Source organism: Papaver somniferum, chromosome 2, assembly GCF_003573695.1.
Source record: "Papaver somniferum cultivar HN1 chromosome 2, ASM357369v1, whole genome shotgun sequence".
Taxonomy (NCBI): Eukaryota; Viridiplantae; Streptophyta; class Magnoliopsida; order Ranunculales; family Papaveraceae; genus Papaver; species Papaver somniferum.
In genome coordinates this window covers 116,390,372-116,410,942 of record NC_039359.1, presented here as the reverse complement: position 1 = coordinate 116,410,942, position 20,571 = coordinate 116,390,372, and the positions used below count along the sequence as shown (strand labels likewise).

The 20,571-nt window shown below is 35.9% G+C and overlaps 2 protein-coding genes across 2 annotated transcripts; both read right to left on the bottom strand.

Annotated features, from left to right (window-relative positions):
- Window positions 1-10,023: 10,023 nt before the first annotated feature.
- LOC113348905 lies at window positions 10,024-14,325 on the bottom strand. The gene is made up of 5 exons (XM_026592809.1): window positions 13,883-14,325; window positions 12,308-12,393; window positions 11,918-12,220; window positions 11,411-11,494; window positions 10,024-10,755 (listed from the first exon to the last, which is right to left on the bottom strand). Exons 1-5 carry the CDS (start codon window positions 14,273-14,275, stop codon window positions 10,311-10,313), a joined length of 1,311 nt encoding a protein of 436 aa, XP_026448594.1. The 5' UTR covers window positions 14,276-14,325; the 3' UTR covers window positions 10,024-10,310.
- A 1,053-nt stretch (window positions 14,326-15,378) lies between these two features.
- Window positions 15,379-19,348, bottom strand: LOC113348904 (WEB family protein At5g55860-like). The gene is made up of 3 exons (XM_026592808.1): window positions 19,087-19,348; window positions 17,985-18,199; window positions 15,379-17,549 (listed from the first exon to the last, which is right to left on the bottom strand). Exons 2-3 carry the CDS (start codon window positions 18,159-18,161, stop codon window positions 15,711-15,713), a joined length of 2,016 nt encoding a protein of 671 aa, XP_026448593.1. The 5' UTR covers window positions 18,162-18,199; window positions 19,087-19,348; the 3' UTR covers window positions 15,379-15,710.
- Window positions 19,349-20,571: the final 1,223 nt, after the last annotated feature.

Sequence of the window (20,571 nt, the reverse complement as noted above, 5' to 3'; positions counted from 1 at the left end):
TTTTTCATGGAATAAAGCTAGTTACACCCATAAAAATTAAAGTTATCAACTTGTTAAAATCCGACTTCCCATAATTAAGTGCAAAAACTTTCAAAAGTGATTGTGTCAGAAGCATTAACATCGTTGTTAATTTCGGTCTGCTAGATACTTGTTAGCAAACTCATCAATCAATCTTTGAAAACCATTTATGACAAAAGTTTCTAAAATTGACACAAAGCAATAAAAAGAAAATCGAAAAATTTCATAAAAAAATATATTTGTTAAACACATAACTTTACTGACTAAGATTCCCTTGTGTCGAGGATTAGGTTTCCATATACTAAGGGATTAAAACTATGCAATTTCACATACATGAATATAGTTATCTCTTCTTCTTTCCCTCTACTTTTGACTCATTTTGCTTGTGTAACACGTTATCAGCAACTAGTTCTAATCATTAAGCAATCTATTTTCGAATTATCTAAAAAAAATTGTTATTTTAGAATATAATCGATCTTTTTCTTTGTTTTTGTAAAACCTAAATCTTATTTTTCGTAATTAGGTTCATTTTTATTTCTTTACATCTAAATTTATATGGGCTGACTTTTTAGTTTGTCTCATAGATCATGAGACAAACTAAAATCGCCAAGAGAAAAGCTTTATGATGGGTATCAAAAAGTAGAAAAAGCAAAAAGGCAAAAAAGAATCCAAATGGTGGAACTTCATTGCAATAAGAAGAGTATTAAAGGTGCTACTAGAAACCATGGAGATAATGCCAAGGCTCGAATACAATGGAAAATTGAACATCTAAAGGCAAGCAGGAGAAGAAAATTAGACTTAAGAGGGTACACAGATAATTTATGGGGGTACACAGAGGAACAATCCTTCTAACTTACACGGTTTCATAAAAGGAAATAGCTTCGAATAATAATCCTAATAAAAACCAGGTTCTATATTTCTACACAGAATATGACAATTCTCAAAAATATAATCTTGCCCTTTTGTTTGATGATCAAGTGAAACTATACAAATAAGATGCTATACAAATAATCTTGGTCTCTTCAGAAAGAGAGAGAATGAGAGATTTGAGTCAATTAAAAGTTTAGTTAGCTATCAGAAGAAACATACCATAGCATAAGGGAATGAATCAATTGATGAGAAGAAGTACTTGAACAAACGTTTATGTGGTAGTGAAAGTGGAGTTGAAGAAGAAGAAGACGGTCTCTCGATTCCACCTATGGATGAGGTATTCTTGAATATGAATAACGATGACCCAGAGATAGTACTTGATGGTTATTTTTTTGGATGGAATGGGAGAAGATGTTGCACAACCAGATTCAAGTAACAAAACATAACCAAGAATTAATAATAGGTTAAGGGGAAAACAACAAGTAATGCTGGTTCAGGAAAACAGTTGAAGAAGTTGATTGAGTCGCTTAAAACACCGACTACTAATGAAGAAAATATGAAATAAAATAAGACTTTTTCCCATTTAGATTATGATGATATGGAATACAAACTTGAAATCACTAAGAGAAAGCTTCGTGATGGGTATCAAAAAGTTGAAGAAGAAGAAAGGCATAGAAGAATCCAAATTGTGGAACCTCTTGCAATAAGAAGAGTATTAAAGGTGCTGCTAGAAACCATGAAGATAATGCCGAGGCTCGTATACAATGGAAAATTTAACATTTAAAGGCAAGCAACAGAAGAAGCCCAACAAAGGTCGTCGTCGTCTTTTGTATATTTTCTTTCAAAACTTATTTGTATAAATTGCACAATAGTGTAAAACAAGAAACTCAATTCTTGGTCTTCTCTAATTCTTGATCTTCTTTGGTTCTTTGAGTTTGACAAATTAGCATGATAAATTAGCATAAAGGGACCTTAGTGATTTAACATAAAGGAAAGCAGAAGAAGAATTTTTTTTTAATATTGACACAAAGCAATAAAAAGAAAATGGAAAAATTATATATATTATATATATGTTAACACTGAACTTTACTGACTAAGATGCCCTTGTGTCGAGGATTAGGTTTCCATATTCTAAGGGATTAAAATTACATATGTAATTCCACATACATGAATATACTTATCTCTTCTTCTTTCCCTCTACTTTTGACTCATTTTGATTGCCAACACGTTATCAACAAGTAGTTCTAATCACTAAGCAATCTATTTCTTACGATCGATTTATCTATCTATTTTTTTTGTTATTTTAGAATATAATCGATCTTTTATTTGTTTTTATAAAGACTAAATCTTGTATTGCTTAACTATGTTGAACTGTTTTTTCTTTACATCTAAATTTATATGTGCCAACTTTTTAGTTTGGATCATAAATCATATGATATGGTGTGTATGAAAACAATACTTATGCGTTTCATATCGTATCTTATAATCACACCATATCACTTTCTTAGTTTTTTAATCATTTGTGTACATTAAATTTCTGTAGAATTCATATAAAAATGATCATATTCATCATATTTATATTCTTTTATCATTATTAACCATAAAGAAAGTTTTTGTTCTTATTGTTACAAGACTTGTCACATTTTGAAAATTATATATGATTGGTTAATAATAAGATGTGAATAGTTACTTTTTTGAAAATCATTTAAACAGTTAGAAGTTTTTGTTGAATACATTAAGTATTATATATTACTTTATTCATATATGCTACTTCAATTTAACCTTTTTCTTTGATATTATACAAGACTTAACGAGCAAAAGCTACCATTATTGTGATGTACAATAGAGGCAGAAGCATGTGTTTCACTCACTGTACAGTAAATTTCTAATGGTTTTTTATTTAATACGACGCGATTGATTTTTTGATTCACTAATATATGCGGTGGGTAATCAACTTTTACGATAAGTTTAATTCTCCTTCCTTCTCTTATTCCTTTTGCAGAGAAAGAATTAAAAAAACCGTCGAAGGATGATGGTATACGGTTTTCATACTACTAAAATAACTATAATCACTAAATTTTGGTGGAAGCGCAGACTTAATTACTTTTTACGGTAAATAGTCACGTACATGGTCATAAACCTAAGGCCAATTAAGTTTCGTATCTTTATCCATTGTACGAAGATCATATGATTTATGTACATGGTTTCTATTTACTTACAAGAAACCATCCGTCAACTAAAAAATGGATTTTACGTATGAGATGATTAAGACGATTTATTTTTGGTTGATTAGATTTTTAGTAAATTATACAAACCACTGATGTTGGTCTTTCTCCGCCAAGTTCATCTTTACTAGTGATGAAAGTCATATTAGTTTCAATTACTTGAAAATCGCTGTGACGAAAAATAGTTCGTGAACAACGACTATATAACGTCCTCTAAGAATGTTTGAATGATTGAAATGAGAGTTTAGAATATATAACCTTGATCGGATATAAACATTGTATGTAAACTCATACGTGTGTAAGTCCAAAATCCTTTAACCAAAGTATGCGTACTTTGTTTCTCAAGATAACCGGAACTAAAGTCCGAGTACCTGTATGCGTACTGCCGGAAGTTCACGTCCCGTGAATTTCTGCTGGAGTTTGTGAACTGAAAACAAACTTAATCCGGGTAATTAAGTATGCGTACCTGTATGCATACTTGAGTGGGTTATTTTCTAAAAACGGTTTATTCGTGAACTTAAACTTATATAAACTAAGGAATGCATATTTGCAAACCGTGGCTATAAAGTTCATGAATTGATTTGAGTGAATCAAAACTGTTTTTGTTTCGATTGTGCCTTGTATACTTCTATGAGATATAAGTAATTAAACGACTCTCTAACTAGTTCATTTGAGTCATTTGAACTAGTTGTGGTAAAGAAGAATATGGTTGATATGAAAGTACTCATATGGCTAACCATTTGGTTAACTACTGTTGAACCAACTAGGTGTACACGTTTAGGTACGGTTACACAAACCTAAATAAACGTGCATTTCATTTGTGTATAACAAGCTAAGTTCGATCCAACGGTTGAAAGATATTAGCTTGAATCTAATCAGGTTTTCATCTAATGGTGAATATTGAATGCTTTATTACCAAGGTAGCATTGATTGCAAACCCTGATTTGAAGACTATATAAAGGAGAACTCTAGCAACTGGGAAACCTAATCCCCACATCTCTTGTGTGATACTAGTTGTATAAGCTAGAGTTGATTCTCCTTTAACTTTAGGTTTCTACCGAGACCCTGTAGGTTAATGACTTGAAGACTTCATTGGGATTGTGAAGCCAGACACAACTAATTTCTCTGTAGTTGCGTGATCTGATCTTGCTGTTTCTATCGTATTTGAGTACAATCGTAAGATTGGCTTGAGATTAATTTGTCCGATAGGAAAGATAGAAAAGTAGTCACAAACATCTTCGTATCATCGTTTGTGATTCCGCAATATCTAGTGTTGCCATCATACGATTTAGATTATTGTGAGGTGATTGATATTTCTAGGCTGTTCTTCGGGAATATAAGTCTGGTATATCAATTGGTTCCTGTTCACCTTGATTTATCAAAAGACAGAACAAAACTCGTAGGTATTTTTGTGGGAGACAGATTTATGTATTCCTGTAGACTTTTCTGTATGATACATATTTGTTTATTAAAATCTTCGACTTTGGGTTGTAGCAACTCTTAGTTGCAGGTGATATCAGCTAAGGGAATCAAGTGCGCAGTATCCTGCTGGGATCAAAGACGTAAGGAGCGCAACTGTACCTTGGATCAGTGTGAGATTGATTGGGGTTCAACTACAGTCCAGATCGAAGTTAGTTTGTAGTATGCTAGTGTCTGTAGCGGTTTAATACAGTGTGTGTTCAATCTGGACTAGGTCCCGGGGTTTTTCTGCATTTGCGGTTTCCTCATTAACAAAACTTCTGGTGTTTGTGTTATTTCTTTTCCCATTATATTTTGTTATATAATTGAAATATCACATGTTGTGCGTTGAATCGATCAATTGGTAAATCCAACCTTTGGTTGTTGATTGAAATTGATTGATACTTGAACATTGGTTTTTGGTACTGTTCAAGTTAATTTCTCTTGTATTTCAATTAGACTCGCAGGTTTCTATTTGCTTGAGTAAGTATTGAATCGAGAAATTGAGATATAACTCCTTGATATACTTTTTATAAGATTGAGTCTGACTGTCTAGTTGATTCTCTTAAAAGTATATTGGAGTTTGTCCATACAGATTGCTAAGAGAAATATTGGGTGTGGTTGTTAGACCCCCGCTTTTTCGGCATTCTCTAAATTATGATCTCCTCATTTGAAGATGAGGTGATTATAATGTTTGTGGGCACTTGTGCCAATAATTCATTGAATTTTTTCAAAATATGCATACATTAGAGAATTGAGTGGGATCTTAATAAGCTAATGATCGTCGAATACCATTTACAATGGCTACTGAAGTAATAAATTTTGGTGGTGATTGAACCCCTTTATAGAGGAATAACGACATATGTGATTGGTTGGCATATAATCCAATTTGTTGGCATAGAATCCAAATTATATTGGATGATCTTCTCTATTCATGCAATTTCGGATCAAGAACTTAACACCTTAACACTTCCAAGCATGAAAATCACAGGTTGGTTATAGTCACAATGCCCAATTAGAGAAATATGATCGTTCAAAAATGATTCAAGGATTTTATGCTTATACCCTAGAATTGATTCAATAATATTTTCCTCTCCATGTATGATGCATTTGGCGCTGTACTCCTTGAAGGGTTCGTATTTCATTCACACAAGAAATATACTCGGGGAATGTATTCGAATTTTTAATCTTTATACAATTTCAGATTATATTCACGGAGCCACCGGAATCGATTATATCAGGTATAACAATCCTTTATGTACTTTTACAAAATCCAAAATCCGGATTAGTTGATGAGATAACTTTATAGGTCTCTTGAAGTGTCCTTAAAAACACTAGAATCCACGTTTAAGCACATTATTATTATTTTTTCTTGGTTTGCGGTTTCTGAATTATGCTTGCATGAAACTTGTCAATTAAATAGACTACACGTTCTATTTTGATGCTTGTTTTCTGTAATAATCATGTAGTTGGGTTAGCATCCATAAATATGTCAAGAGTTGTACTCTTTCCTTTGTTTCAGGTTTTGTCCCATGCAGTTTATTGACAAGGTTTTAACGAGCCAACGTCTCGCTGGCATTGAATTTTTCATTCAAAATGTTGATATCGTGCTTTTTTTTCTTTCTCTTCATCCATTTTTTTTCATTGGGTTTTATTGACAAGTTTTAGTGAGGCAATTTATTCAAACTAGTGGGCATTCAAGGGGAAGTTGTATATTTTTAGAAATGCCGAAATTTGATTAGACCAAATCAACATAACCATTTCGTATGAATTTGGATGTCCTTATGAACCACCAAGTTTAATCACAAATACGATTTTTATTCGCGTATTGTAATATTGTATTCGCATCTTGGTACTTTGTTGAAGAAACTACATCAACTACTTTTGCAAATCATCTCTGAGAAGTTAACAATCCATGCGACAGTTCCTCAATGTGCTTCAAAGAGGCATGGAGATTCGAGAACATTATTATTCGAAGAAAAAACCGCTTATGAAACACTAAAGAAGACTACATCAACTAGAATGTTTTTTCACGAAAGCATTCCTATCTCCAACATTCAAGAAATTTTTCACCGAAATTGGAAAATCTCGACTCAGAAATTTGCAAGCCAAGATTTGATTGAAGTACAAGTAATCATGAGGACGAAAGCCATCTTCAAAGGTGCACTCACTGGACTTCTCATGATGTACTCTTATTCCTCCGTCAAGGTTTTTATCAATGAGTTTTCCTTATCAAGGTAATTAACGAGGAAATATTTGCATGTCCAACACTATTATAAGTTTTTACATGCTTATATATTTGTAGGTTTTCCACTTTTGAGTTTTCCTGATATATCGTAATTACTTAGACGTAACAGTGAGCAGGGAAAGTTATAAACCTAAGTTTAATGACTAAGATGTCTTTGTGTCTAAGATTAAGGTTTACATGTATTTAGGTACTAAGTCTTCTATCCTTATACATATAGGCTTAAAATTATGTAATTACGTACATGAATAAAATTCTCTTTTTTTTTTTTATTTGGTGTTTTTGTATGTACTTACAGAAACACTAATGTTGTCCCTTTATCTTTATATCCTTTGTGCTAATCTTCCTACCCATCAAAGATTTCTAATCGTATACCCACCTTCTTTTTTTTTAAGAAACAGATAGCTGGATAGGTTAAATAGAGCAGTGCTACACTGACCGACTAAATATCCCGACGAAACATCCCGATATGGGATCGTGTGTTAGTTGGGTAGCCGTTCTAGCATCTAGGGTATAAATGGTTAAAGTGGGACCGTGATATCTCTGTCTTGCGGGATGTATGTCGGGATTTTGTATCGGTATCTTAAGCATTTCCGCGTTAAATATCTCTACTCTCCAATGCCACCTTGGGTTCTCAAAAGTCAGATCCAACAATTCATCCCCACCGAATCAATCTTTGCTAATACCCCATCAAAATAAAAAAAAGAAAACTCATACTTTAAAACCCCCTAATAAGATCCATCTAGGTTTAAATTTTTGATTGCTTAAGTCGCATTCTAAATTTTTGATTGCAAGGCGATACTTGGTAGCTTATTCTCAATAAACAATGGCTCTGCGTATCGGTTGGCTCTTCAGAACTTCATTCAGGTATGTGGACTACCTTATTCTTACTGCGTCGATAATACTGCCCCCCCCCCCCCCCCCCCCCCCTTCTATGCACTCCTTGGCAGTCACTTATTTTGATGCAGTTAAGAAGCAAATCCCAGACCAATTTTCTATGTCCGCAAGAGATTCGATTTTATGGCAGTGCAACCGTGTTAAGCATGCACAAGATTATTTATTGGCTGTACCAATCAGTGGACTTAATCAATGCCTTGGGCCAAGACAGTTCAGAGTTGTTCTTTGTTATCGCCTTGGTATTCTGATGTTTGTTGAGAATTGACTATTCTCAAGTTGTAACAAACCTATGAATATCTTTTGGGACCACACACTTCATTGTGCTAAGGATGTTGGAAGTAAATTCCGACATGACCTTGTCCGGGATGTAACCGCTGACACTTGTTACAAAGCTAGTGTGCCTGCGCGTAAGGAAGTTTCTCTTGGGTTTCTGTCTGATGATGGCAAAGATTTACGACCTGCTGACATACTTGTTCTTAACTGGGAAAATGGTCAAGATGTTTGCATGGATGTCACAGTTGTCTCACCTTTCACTGGTGAGGGTACCCGCTCTTTCGTTCCAGGTAAGGCTATTTCTAGTGTTGTTTCGCGTAAACGCACTAAATACTTGGACAAGTGTGTATCACATGGTTATGGTCTGGGTATGCTAGCTTTCTCTACCTTAGGAGAACTCGGTGAAGATACTTTGTGTTTTTCGAGCGTCTGAAAAATTGTTTGGTTAGCAATGACGCTAGTAGTGGTTTTGGTAGTTTTATTTTTCATAGAGTTAGTATTGCTATTCAAAAAGGAGTTGGAGCTCAGTTTGTTGCTAGGTTACCAACCAATGCTGTTGTAAAATGAGAATATTTATTAAAATGAATTATTATATTATAATTGTTTACAGGTACTATAAAAAATATATAAATCTATTTTGATACTTTTTCTCTTTCGAAATGGTGGATACTGGTCAGAACCCAATTTCTGCCCGGTTCCGAAGAGATAAATTAGTTTAAAAATAAAGACTTACAAGTTTGAATCTTTATTGAGCTTTCACTTAAAGAAACCCATAGTTAAAAACTTTTACCAAACAAATCCCAATCATCATAAAAATTTCCAAATGAAGAAGAAATAAGAAGACAAAAATAGTGATTGCATCTAATTAATATCTACCAATGGTCCATTGTTATAGTATTAATTATGTAGTTGTATAATCTTTTTAGTGAAATTGTAATGGTTAAATGCGGTGAAAATGTCACTGTTTTTTCTTGATTAGGAATTTCTATGTCACTAGAACTTAATACCATAAGACGGACATTAACATGGACTTTAATATGCTTCAAAAAAATGGACTTTAATGATGCGAAAGCGAAATGATTAGTGGATGGATTTTTGAACTATTTTATTTATGGGATCATACTGTTGTCTTTCGCACTGCGGTATCTAGCTTCATTCAAAGGAAATGAAAATGATATGAGTAATTGGACAGAACAGAAAGACAAAATTGTGCTATGTAACATAACAAATAATTTGAGAATTCTAATGGGTACTGTTAGGGGTGTAAATTGGGCTGGGCCGGGCCCGGTCTATTTATTAAATGGGACGGTATAGGGCGCCGGAACATTTCTTATTCATGAAATTAAAAGGGCCGGGCGGGCAGGGTTATTTATCTACAGTAAGTACCCATGGCCTACCCAAGCCTGTTTTGTAATTTGGGCTCGGACGGGTAGGGTCGGGAGGGCCTTGAATATTACAAACAAATATATATTATACATATATATTGTTAAAAATAAAAAGAAAGTAGTAATAATACACAAGTTTTACTTAAAATTAATAATTAAATACGAGAATTGAGATGGGAATAAGATAAACCAAACTTCCTATAATTTTTCCTGAATTGAATCATCAGAAAAGGAAAGTGCCTTAGATTTTGCTCAATATTTTCTCTATATGGTTAACAAAATTAGACTCGTATGGAATAAAAGTTAAGAAATACATATGAAAACTATGAGGGTTGACTGTATTAAGTATATGTACCAAGTATATTCTAAGATAAAACAAAATTGGAACAATCACTTAGGCTAGGTAAATGGATAACACTGGCGGGTAGCATTGACGGGATAATAGGGAAGGTATTGGACCGGGCAAGAAAATTTGAATTGTGGCCTGTGCCCGCCCTCTTATTTAAATGGGCTAGGTCGGGCCAGCCCGTAAAGGGCCACGGTCATCCATGGGCTATCATAGGACAGGACGGACGGTACTGGGCATCGGGTTGCCGGGCAAAATTTACACCCCTAGGTACTGTTGGTATTTTCTAGGGGTGTACCTAAAGGATTGCCGTTAATTTTTCCTTTATTTTTACTAGTTTACTTTACAGGAAGACGGAGCTCAATTCTTAAGGTTCTACTAATTATAATTAACAACCTAAATTAATTGAATTGAAAAGACAAACAAATCACTACGTAAGAACTAAGAAGTTTACAAATAACAAATTTTTTTTTGGCCTTCAAGATAATAATTTTGTTTTGCACCCTGGGCTGCGGGCTTCAGAGCTGGGCCTGGTTCATGCTAGGACCTTTTCTTTTTTTCTGATGCTAGGACCTAGACTACTGAAGCTCAAGTCATCTCAGTTGCTTATAAGAACTATATGCAATGGCAACTGAAACAAAAGCCCCGACAACAGCAAGAGCAGCATAGGTATCTTCCCGTTCCCAACTTTCAAACCATGTTGGCATTGCACAAACTTTTCTTGTGCTAGTACCCTTGCCACTACTAGTTCGAAGCAGTTTCTTGTCAGTGCCCTTCTTTATCTTCTTTTCTTTAGGAAATTTCACCTCCTCGTTCACGACGTGATTGTTTCGTTCTATCCTTTCTGGTACTTGACAACACGAAGAGCTTTCATTGCCTTGACAACAACCTGCAGTCTCATAGGAAGTGCCATTTGGTTCAACCTCATAATCATCAACCGGTTCTCTTATTATATTTTCGTAGTTGGCTTTATTGTTTAGTTGCAGCCTTAGCTCTTGATCGCGCTTTTGGTCGTTTATGGATAAACCCATCTGACCCCTACATCAAGGATAACTATCTCAAACGCAAAACAAAACATCTAACGACTAAGAAATATGATATCTTTTTACACATTCACAAACACAAAAGGAAGTGTGCAAAGATAAGTCAGTACTAAGAAGTTATATCTTCCGTAATACCAAACTAATTCAGTTATTACCTACTCCCTCCGTTCTTTTTTAATAGGCCAGTTTTGTTTTTAGCGAAATTTAAGGAAATTAAGAGAACTAATCATTGAAAGTGGTCCTCATGACACTTGTCAATAAAAGAAGTGAAGTGAAATGGTCCCCATGACACTTGTTAGCAAAAGAAGTAAAGTGAAGTGGTCCACATGACACTTGTCATCAAAAGAAGTTAAGAGAAAAGTGGTCCCAAAAAATTAAAATAACATTTGACTTTCCCAATTAGGAAACTGGCCTATTTTTTTGAAACTTTTATTTATAGAAACTGGCCTATTAAAAAAGAACGGAGAGAGTACATACAAACATATTGTATCGTGTACAAAAAACTTATGTACTACTTTTAAGTTACCAACAGTTACCAAAAACTACCTCCTAAGTCTGCCTATGATTTCTCCATAAGCAAATGTACCGGAGAAGCATAAACAAAAATCACAGAAGCTAAACGACAAAGGGAATAGTAAACAAAAAACTACCTCCAAAGTCTGTCTATAATTTCTCCATTCCCAATATGCTGCTCAAGCAAAAGAGGTACATCATCTGGGGCAACATACCCATACCTACAATTGATTTAAAAAAAAAAAAAAAGATTAATAGATGGGAGTGCTGAACCAGGACAGCTAATATGAAGTTAATACAATAGCAGCGTTAGTCTGTTAGTCCATGTGAAACAGGATGAATCTGGTCAAATTTGACGTAAATGAAAAAGCAAGATTTAAAATACTGACACTCCATCAAATCAAAATTCTGAACTGCTAGTTCGTCACCAGAAAATGAGATTATGGTCTGGCGAGCAGGATATAACAAGTAAAAGTATCACCAATCATATCGATGTTTTCTTGTATTGTATCAGATAGCAGATTTTTGGCAACAGCCTAACTAAACGATCTTTTTAAGATATCATGAAACAGTTAAGACCTAAAGTATTTACACAGTTGAGAAACAAGTGAATGCAACATAATCAGAAGAGACGTCACACATACCACTGACCGCTAACCATTCCATCGCTATTTCGACTGAATATAATCACATTTCCAGCATATTTGTGTCCCCCAATGTGTGAACAGGGGCTAACAGACACACCTTGGACACCCCGTAAGTCAATCTCTTCTTTAAATCGTGCAATCAATGCAGGTCCACAGACACCACATCGAAGATCCCGACTTCCATGAGAACACACAAAGACATATGTACCTGATAGTACCTCGGGTGTTCCAGGCAGCCATTCGTTGTCTTTCACTAGAACTTCTTCAACAAATGTATCCGCATCAAAATGTGTCAGTCGCCTGAAACGACCAGTATTACTGTATTAGTACAAGAGAAAGAGAAGATCAGAAAATCCCCATAGTTCTTCCAAACAAGCCTGTAAATACCTGTATCTAATCATGTCAGGGAAGATCAAAATATCCCCATTTGATGTCTCGGTACCATCGTGTCCCTCACATATTGTTAACCGAGTCTTTAACAAAGAAAACAAAAGAACAAGTTAATAGCAGAAAGATAATAGTAATCAAACCACCACCATAACAAGTTTGTCCAATAAACTAAAATCACAAATACAACAATGAGTCACATGCTTTTTACTGCATCAGCTTAATTGCTTGAGCACTATATTGTTCAAAAATACTTTTTCCAGGAAAATCAAGTTTAGTATACAAATTATAGCTATTAGTTAATGCTGATTTCTGGGGGGAAATGGTATACATTAAAAGCAACTGAGAGCAAGCAATATGGTTGGAATAAACTCCTGACCCAATCGAAATTCAGTGAAGATGCAAGTACTACGGGTCAAAAACACGAAGGAAGAAACAAAATTTCCCTACTTGGTTCCCTGAATTCAGGGAACCAAGTACGGAAGTTTACCCTGGCGGACAATACCGCCCCAGCTCTGGCGGATTTCTGCTATCTGGCTAATACCACTTGGATAACCAATATCCGGTTTATATATAGTATGTGTTTAGACATTATCTTGACCGCTTTATGCATTTGATTGCACAACTTATTTGGCACCAACTAACCACTTAAATCTGTCTTGTCCACTCCCGCCAAAATGGATAGGTAAGCCTTGAACAAGATTTCGGGTTTAAGAGCCAAACAAGCTATTTTAATATCCCTTCGCTACACCCGCATAACTCAAGTGAGAAGTACAAAACTAGAAGGCATTTCAGCACACTCCTCAACTGTCAGGAAGATATCTTCTCATAAATGTGATTCCTATTTAGATAGTAAATTTGGAAATGCAAATACAGATGACTTAACTGTTAACTTTAGTTTTCTATAGTAGTGGTTAGCAACGACAGATATTTGGTGTAGACCAAAAATGATTTATATCTGACCCTAAATTACCTTCGCCTCACTGTTCGAAATTCTATGTTAAAACACTTCATTGATCTATCAAATATACTCACAGTAATGTCATTTACTTCCTTTGGACCAGTAGAATAATGATGACAATGTTGTAATGACTAAGAAGGTAATCAACACCCGAGTTTCTTCCCTAGAACCCAAATTGCAATAACCACCAATTTTCTCTAGAACTCAAATTCCTCCAAACCCTAATTCAAATTGCAGTAACCTACAAATAAATCTATACTCCAAAACCCTAAATCAAATTTTCCCAGAGCTCGGAACCACATTTCATCCCAAGTATACATTTCTTTCCTATCTTCATATATTCACTTACACAAGAAATTACAATAAAATTAGATAGCAATCTCTAAAACCCTTCATCCAAAAACAGAAAAACTACCAGCATGGTTAATCATACTCTCATTACACCACCTTCCAATAAACTTAACAACTATACATTATCCGAACCCACTGAACCGAATTTCCAATCTTTAACCTAATTAACTCATAAATTCTACTTCAAAATCATTTAAATCCTTTCCAAATTCCAATAAATTAACCAAATAAACCAGAAAATGAAAACCCAACAAAACCCTTACCTGTTTCTTCATCTCAGCCTTTCTAGCCAAAAGAGCAGCACAAAGAAGTCTAGGCAACCGATCAAATTCCGCCGCTTCAACATGAGGAGGCCATACTTGAGGATTTTTATAACATAAGAAGACATGACGGTCATAGATCTGTACTGAACCAACTAAAGAAGTCTGCCCAAATTCAGGGCGCAAGAAACCAAACTCAATATCGCTATTACTTCCACTTCCAGCATCTCCTCCTCCTGTTGTAAGAAATCCTTCGTTTTGAAAGCTTCCAGAAGCGCTTCCAATCTGAGAATTTAGACCTTCAACCCCAAGATAATCTGAAACTTGAATTGGTGATGAAGAAGAAGAAGGGTTCATGAAAGAAAGCGGTTCGTCTCTGTTGCTGCTGCTAGCCATTAATTAGAGTAAGTAAAAAGAGTGAGAGAAAGAGGATTTCTTTAAGTGTTTGCTGGTCTTAATCTAATTGAGTCTCACTCTGGTCTCCGCCTCTTTTGTTCCTCAAAAGTTGGAATACAGTTGGACTGTCTCCTTTTATTCACCCACCTGTAAGATGGTTTTGTTCACTTTACAACCCATGTTTTGCCTGGATCTGACTCGGGATCTGAAAAGTTTGAGTCAGCATCTGACTTGGATGAGTCGGCATCTGACTTGGAAAATTGTTTGTTTTCTTGATTTCCTGTCATTCCTGATGTCTGACTCGAGGTTTGACTCGGTTCATTGGCTAGGAGGTTTTTGTACCTGACTTGTTGGGCGCCCATTTGATTGGATTCATAAATTTCTTATACCTCACTATTTACTAATTTTTTAGTCATATATGAGAAATTGGATTTAAATTAGGATACATGGACACTCTTAGACGGACAAGGTCAGACAAGATTTGCGTCATTTGCTCCGCAAAACCCAAACGACAATGAATTTAAGTGTAATATTTTGATGATACGTTCCTCTTATAAGACTCTACATTCCTACAAAAAAAAAAAATGAACACAATTCGAGATTGATAGATTGTGAGGTTTGCTATCTCGAATTGCGTTCATTTTTTTTTTGTAGGAATGTAGAGCCTTATAAGAGGAACATATCATTAAAATATTACATTTAAATTCATTGTTGTTTGAGTTTTGAGAAAAAAATGGCACAAATCTTGTCTAACCTTGTTCATCTAAGAGTGTTCATGGATCCGGAGTCAGAATCAAACGAGTCAATTGTGTTGGAAGAAAACAATTTTATATACCTTACTAATTACTATTTGGATTTAAATATAATTAGTCACAATCAAACGAGTTAGAAGAAAACAAGAAGTGCGGCCAGTTTTAGAGACAAGATTTTAAAACGTCCAGTTACTTAACGATTTGGAATGGAAGCATTTCGTGGAACATGCCTGGGGAATGGCTTGAAAATGGTCCCAATACGAAAAACCTTGGGTAAGGATTCAATTCAACCGTATTGGCAACAAAAGGATTCCACTGGGCAACCATTATTAATATGCAAGTAAGAAAACGTACATGTAAAGGAGTAACTCCCTTGGTAAAGGAATAATACCCTTGGTGCAACTACTATAATAGTTACTCAGGGAAGAAGCCGAATCTTCAGTGGGATAAGGTATATGGATTTCTACCTGCTTGTTTTTCTAGGTAGATATTCATTCTCAAGATTATTTATAAAGAGAAGAGAGGAGAAAACAAGACAAGATAATTCATTATACTGCTCTCACAATATACACAACCAAACCACTACATTAACTTGTTCTTCTTCTTCCCCAACAAACATCCACTCACTCATATCCAATATGTGCAACAGTCTCGTATCATGATATTTTGCAATGAATTGAAAGTCATACCGGATTTTTGCCTGGAAGATAAGACGGTGACCCACCCTCAACTTGGTTCTTCTTTTTATGAAAGATACCACTCAAAGAAGGCAAGAGCTTTTTGGATCCATTGTTTTTATCAAACTTTCGTGACTTACTAATCTTCTCTGAAAATGCCTTCTGAAACTTCTCATTAACTGGGGATGATTTCTTCTCTGATGGCTGCTTCTTCATGAGCTTGGGCTGAAATGGAGGAGCTGGGGATGAATCAGGAGATGAGGCAGCTTCTGTTTCTGCTAGAATTCGGCTTGCAGCTTCAGCAGCTCTCTTTTGCTCTCTTTCCCTCCATCTGCGAAGCTCTCCCTCTATTGCTTTCTTTGCCATCTCAGCCATCTCTGCTCTTTTTGTAGCTTCTTCTGTTGCAACTTTTATCTCCTCAATCTCCTTCCAATTCGTCTCCAACTTCCTTTGTGCTTCCTTCTCACTCTCTTTTATGGCTTCCACCTGTGCGATTGCTGCAGCTATTTTCATTTCAGCTAACACATCAGATTCCTCAACTTTCCTATTTAAGGATTCAAATTCCTCGGTCGAGAGAGTGATCTTTGCACCAGACTCTGAAGTTGAGGCCCGGGCAGCATTAGTTCTTTCTGATAAAACCTTAATCTGACCTAGAGCTTTGGTCTCGGCCGCTTTGGCTTCCTCAGCCTCATTCAAAGCTGTCTCTAGTTTTTTCTTTGCTTCTTCTAAAGCATGTCTGGTTTCTTCGGCTTCTTTTTTCAAGTCTTCCACATTCTTTTTCATCTGTTCTGCTTCTGTTCTAGCGTTTTCAGACTCCAATGACAGCTGTTGGATGGTTGTGACCAGTTCATCAGAAGCATCTTTTGCTTTGGTTTCTTCTGCAAGAGCTGCCTCAAGTTCAGCTTTACTTATACGCAGCTGCACGTGCAGACTCCCAGCAATAGATTCAGTCACAGCTTCTTTCTCTTTCAGTTCAGAATGCTCCTTCTTCACTTTCTCTAGCTCAGTCTTACATGACTCCACGAGGCTTCGAAGGGAGTTCTCTTCCTCGGCTACTTTTTGTAGTGACTCTTTAGCATCATCAAGCTCCAAAGTAACAAATTTAACAGAATCCAGATCAGAAGCCTTTGCATTTTCCATTTCTTTTTTCAGAGCACCAATCTCAGCATCAGTTTCAGCCAGCTTAGCCTCCAGACTCCCAGGAAGAGTGGGATCAAATCCTTTCTTGAATGATTCCAACTTGTTCTCTGCTTCTTTTAGAGCAGACGCATAAGATTGGCGCTGAGCCTCTTTTCCAGATAGAATGTTAACTCTTTCTTGCTGGGCCTGCATTGCAGCATGTTTAACATCCACCAGTGACTCCTCTGCAGCTGAAATCTCCTTAGATATCTCAGATGCCCTCTCTGTGTTAGCTTTGGCTGAGTTTTCAGCTTCTGCAGCTTGCTTGAAAGCAGCAGCTTTCGCTTCCATTGACACCTCATAATCCTGGCGTATTTTAGTGAGTTCTTGCTTTGCAATGTTAACTTCAGAAAGGGCAAGTGTGTACTGTTCTCTAGCACTATCTAGATCATGTTCCCAAGCAGCATTGGATTGTAGAGAATTTCCAGCAGTTGCTTCTTCAAGTTGCTTGGCCTGATTCCTGGCAGCTTCTGTTGCCTTGATTGCTGACTCTTTAGACTCATTTATTGTCTTTAGCTTCTGTGTCAGGTCATCAACTGTTCTTTTGGCTTTTTCAAGTTCATTAAGTGCTTGAGCCTTGGTGGTTTCAGCATTTTTCAGCTGTTCCTTGAACTTGTTCAATTCCTTTTGTGCCAAGTGGAGCTGTGTCTCCTTCACCAACACTCTCTGCAAAACAGATATAATTAAGCAAAATTGGCAGGATAACTTTTATGCAGTGACACAGTAAATCCAAGCCATAGGAAATTGAAGTCATGAAAAGGAGCTGTAACAACAGAAGTGGTTCCTTTGAGCTAGGAAGACTACATTATGATATGGGTTAACTCGACGCATACTGAAATAAATTTTCTTGTAAAAAATATGGAAGAGGAGACAGAAACCAAACACCTGCATCTTGTTCATTTAGTATAAACCAAACAAAGAGTGTTTTGCTAATTTTCAATCATTCAAGAAAGCATGAGCACGTTAGCAAGAAATGCAGTTTAATATCCATGATGCCACCAACAGACCTTCACATCACAGGCAGCAATAACACTATCATTCAAGAAAAAGAAACAACCAAAAGGGAAGTGCTGAAACAGAATGAATTAACTTAGCAAATACCTCTGTAGGAGGAAGTTTTGATTTCTTAATGACAGGCTTCTCCCCCGAGCCTGAGAAGGCTGCTTCACCAAACAAGCTAACAGCAGCTTTGACAGAGGCAAATGGTGCCCTGGTGTCTATCTCTCCTACCTCCATCCGTGGAGAATCTTTTGGACTGTCATAAGTTTTTTTGCCCATACTTCTGAAGGAATCCAATAACCCTCTTTCAATTTGACCTGTTAAATGGGACAGACGTATTGAGCTAAACAACAGAGCAATTTACAAAAATAAACACTTCCCCAATGCAAAAAACTAAAGTAATAGATTGACACCTTTCAATTAAAATCAGCTAACCGATAACACTATCAATTACAAAAGTTTCCATAAACATATAAACTATCAACACTTGGCATATCAACTATCAAAACGGGACGAGCATTTAGAATTTTGATGATTGCATATCAACTATCAAAGTGAGACAAGCATTGACAATTTTGATGATTGCAAGTAGACCAAGTAAAGGAAAAGAGTGTCAAATAAAAAATTCATAACACTTCGCAGTTAAGGGGACAAATATCTCTACAAACACAGGAAGACAACACATATGCCTCCGAAGAGATAGGTTAACCAAATCTATTAAAACTTAAACCAAAATAATTCATCTGGTGATACGTGAGGGCACATCCTTCACAGCTAAGCTATTTAACTATTGTTATTATTTTCAAGCCATCACAAATTTACAACTTTCTGTTATTATGACATTCTCAAAATTCTACCCAACCTTAACAGAATTACTGTAAACCGTTCGGTTACCTGTAGCAAAGCTGATCCTATACAGGGAATTTCACAATCCTAATTATAATTCTCCTTCTTTGAAAACTATTTTCCATGATAAACACAATCAAAGAAAATTATAATCATTAATTATTCGTCTTTTAAAAGGGAATTCTGCTCATTTTTCAGCATATTCCCCTCACAAAGAAAAAACATTTTAGGGCAAACATGTACAGATTTTTAAGAATTTTTCATTAATTACATGTACGGAGAAATAGGCAACAAAAAAAAGAAAGAAAAATACTTGCCATATCGGTAAAGAAGATGATGAAGAATAAGATGTATATACCTGATGATAATGGCGATGGTGTTTGAACAACAAAACCCCGTTTCCCAAAACGCGATGATGATTCAAGTTTCCAACACCCGATCAAAGATCTAAAAGAAAATAATCGCTGAATCAACAAAAACCTAGGCGATCAAACAAGAAGATTTCTCGAGTGGTTCTTGAATTGAGGAAGAATAAAACCCTAGAAAAGTTGGAAATGGGTTGGTAAGGGGGGTTTGAAATGACAGAGTTGGAGAGAGAGAAATAGAGAGAGAAGTTGAAAATTTGAAAGTGGTTTTCAACATGAATTTATATACGGTATGAGGCTCCTAAAGTATAAAAAGTGGAGAAGTTGGGACAGGTCAGCTTGTTGTGCATTTTTTTAACTCGCGACGGTTAAGACAAGAGAACAAATGTTTTTGGTTTATCGAATGAATTGTTGCTGTTTCGAAAATCCGGATGTTGGATAGACCAGACGAGAGAACAACACAAAACAGCTGTTGTTATCGTGGAGTTGTTTTCTGTTTTTCAAGATAATATACATCTCATGAAACAGCACACACTAAACAAACAAAATTAACCGGAAAATAACCGACTTAAAGCTCGATGAAGAGATGCAATGTGGGATTTGCATTTTCTTGTTTGATGAATGAAAAACCGAACCGAACCGAAGATCTTTTTGGCTTTCAGTTTTTGACCACTACTATTATATGAACTTGTGAATACTAATATATGAACTCGTGAAACTAATGGAGATTAGTCTAGTTGGTCAGGTGTTCAACTCCTAAATGCTTATGGTCTTTTAATCTAGCATCAAGATTGGTAGTCCACGTTACTTAGGACAATCTTATAAGTCATATGGTAGTTCTAATCTGGCATACTAGATGTGCTGAATCATTCAGCGAAAAGTAGATTTACGAAACTGCGCTGAATCATACAGCGAAGGTAGATTTAGGTTGCGTTAAATGTTTCAGCGCAACCAATCTCAACCGTCAGATCAAAAAAGAAATCAAGATGCTGAACCATTCCGCAAAAAGGTGATTTTGATTGCGCTGAACCATTCAGCGTAACTATCTCGCTACTAGTTCACACGCGAGCAATTGTTAGGAGAGAAAACTAGTGTTAACAAATAGACAGTAATTTATTTATTTTTAACTGCAACATTTATTGGTAATCTAACAGCGAAATCTGACCAATAAGACTTAGTCTCCGGGGTTCAATTCTTGTGGATGACTGATTAAAAAAAATTGATAAAAAGAAAACGTGAATATCAAATGTGGAATGCATGTGGCATGATCTGAACGGACGTATGTAGGATAGCAGTATAGTCCCAACGTAGTTTGAGTACCTGCGGAGTAGGAGATCTATCACTTACTCATTTTATCTCATCAAGAGAAGAGCCTAGACCAACAGCCAAAAACTAAGCTAGTTGGTAACCTAGGGGTGTGACTACCGTCGGATGGTTAGAGATAGGGCTGCACGACGGGTAGGGTGGGTAGGATATGG

What these genes read in the sequence shown, in the direction of transcription:
- LOC113348904 (XM_026592808.1), bottom strand. Translation starts at nt 18,161, where the DNA reads ATGGGCAAAAAAACTTATGACAGTCCAAAAGATTCTCCACGGATGGAG. An exon ending in CAAAACTTCCTCCTACAGAG is followed by an intron (nt 17,550 to 17,984) that starts GTATTTGCTAAG and finishes TCTGTTTTGCAG; the next exon opens with AGAGTGTTGGTGAAGGAGAC.
- LOC113348905 (XM_026592809.1), bottom strand. Translation starts at nt 14,275, where the DNA reads ATGGCTAGCAGCAGCAACAGAGACGAACCGCTTTCTTTCATGAACCCT. An exon ending in GGAATGGTTAGCGGTCAGTG is followed by an intron (nt 11,495 to 11,917) that starts GTATGTGTGACG and finishes AATCAATTGTAG; the next exon opens with GTATGGGTATGTTGCCCCAG. An exon ending in ATTATAGACAGACTTTGGAG is followed by an intron (nt 10,756 to 11,410) that starts GTAGTTTTTTGT and finishes TCCTTGATGTAG; the next exon opens with GGGTCAGATGGGTTTATCCA.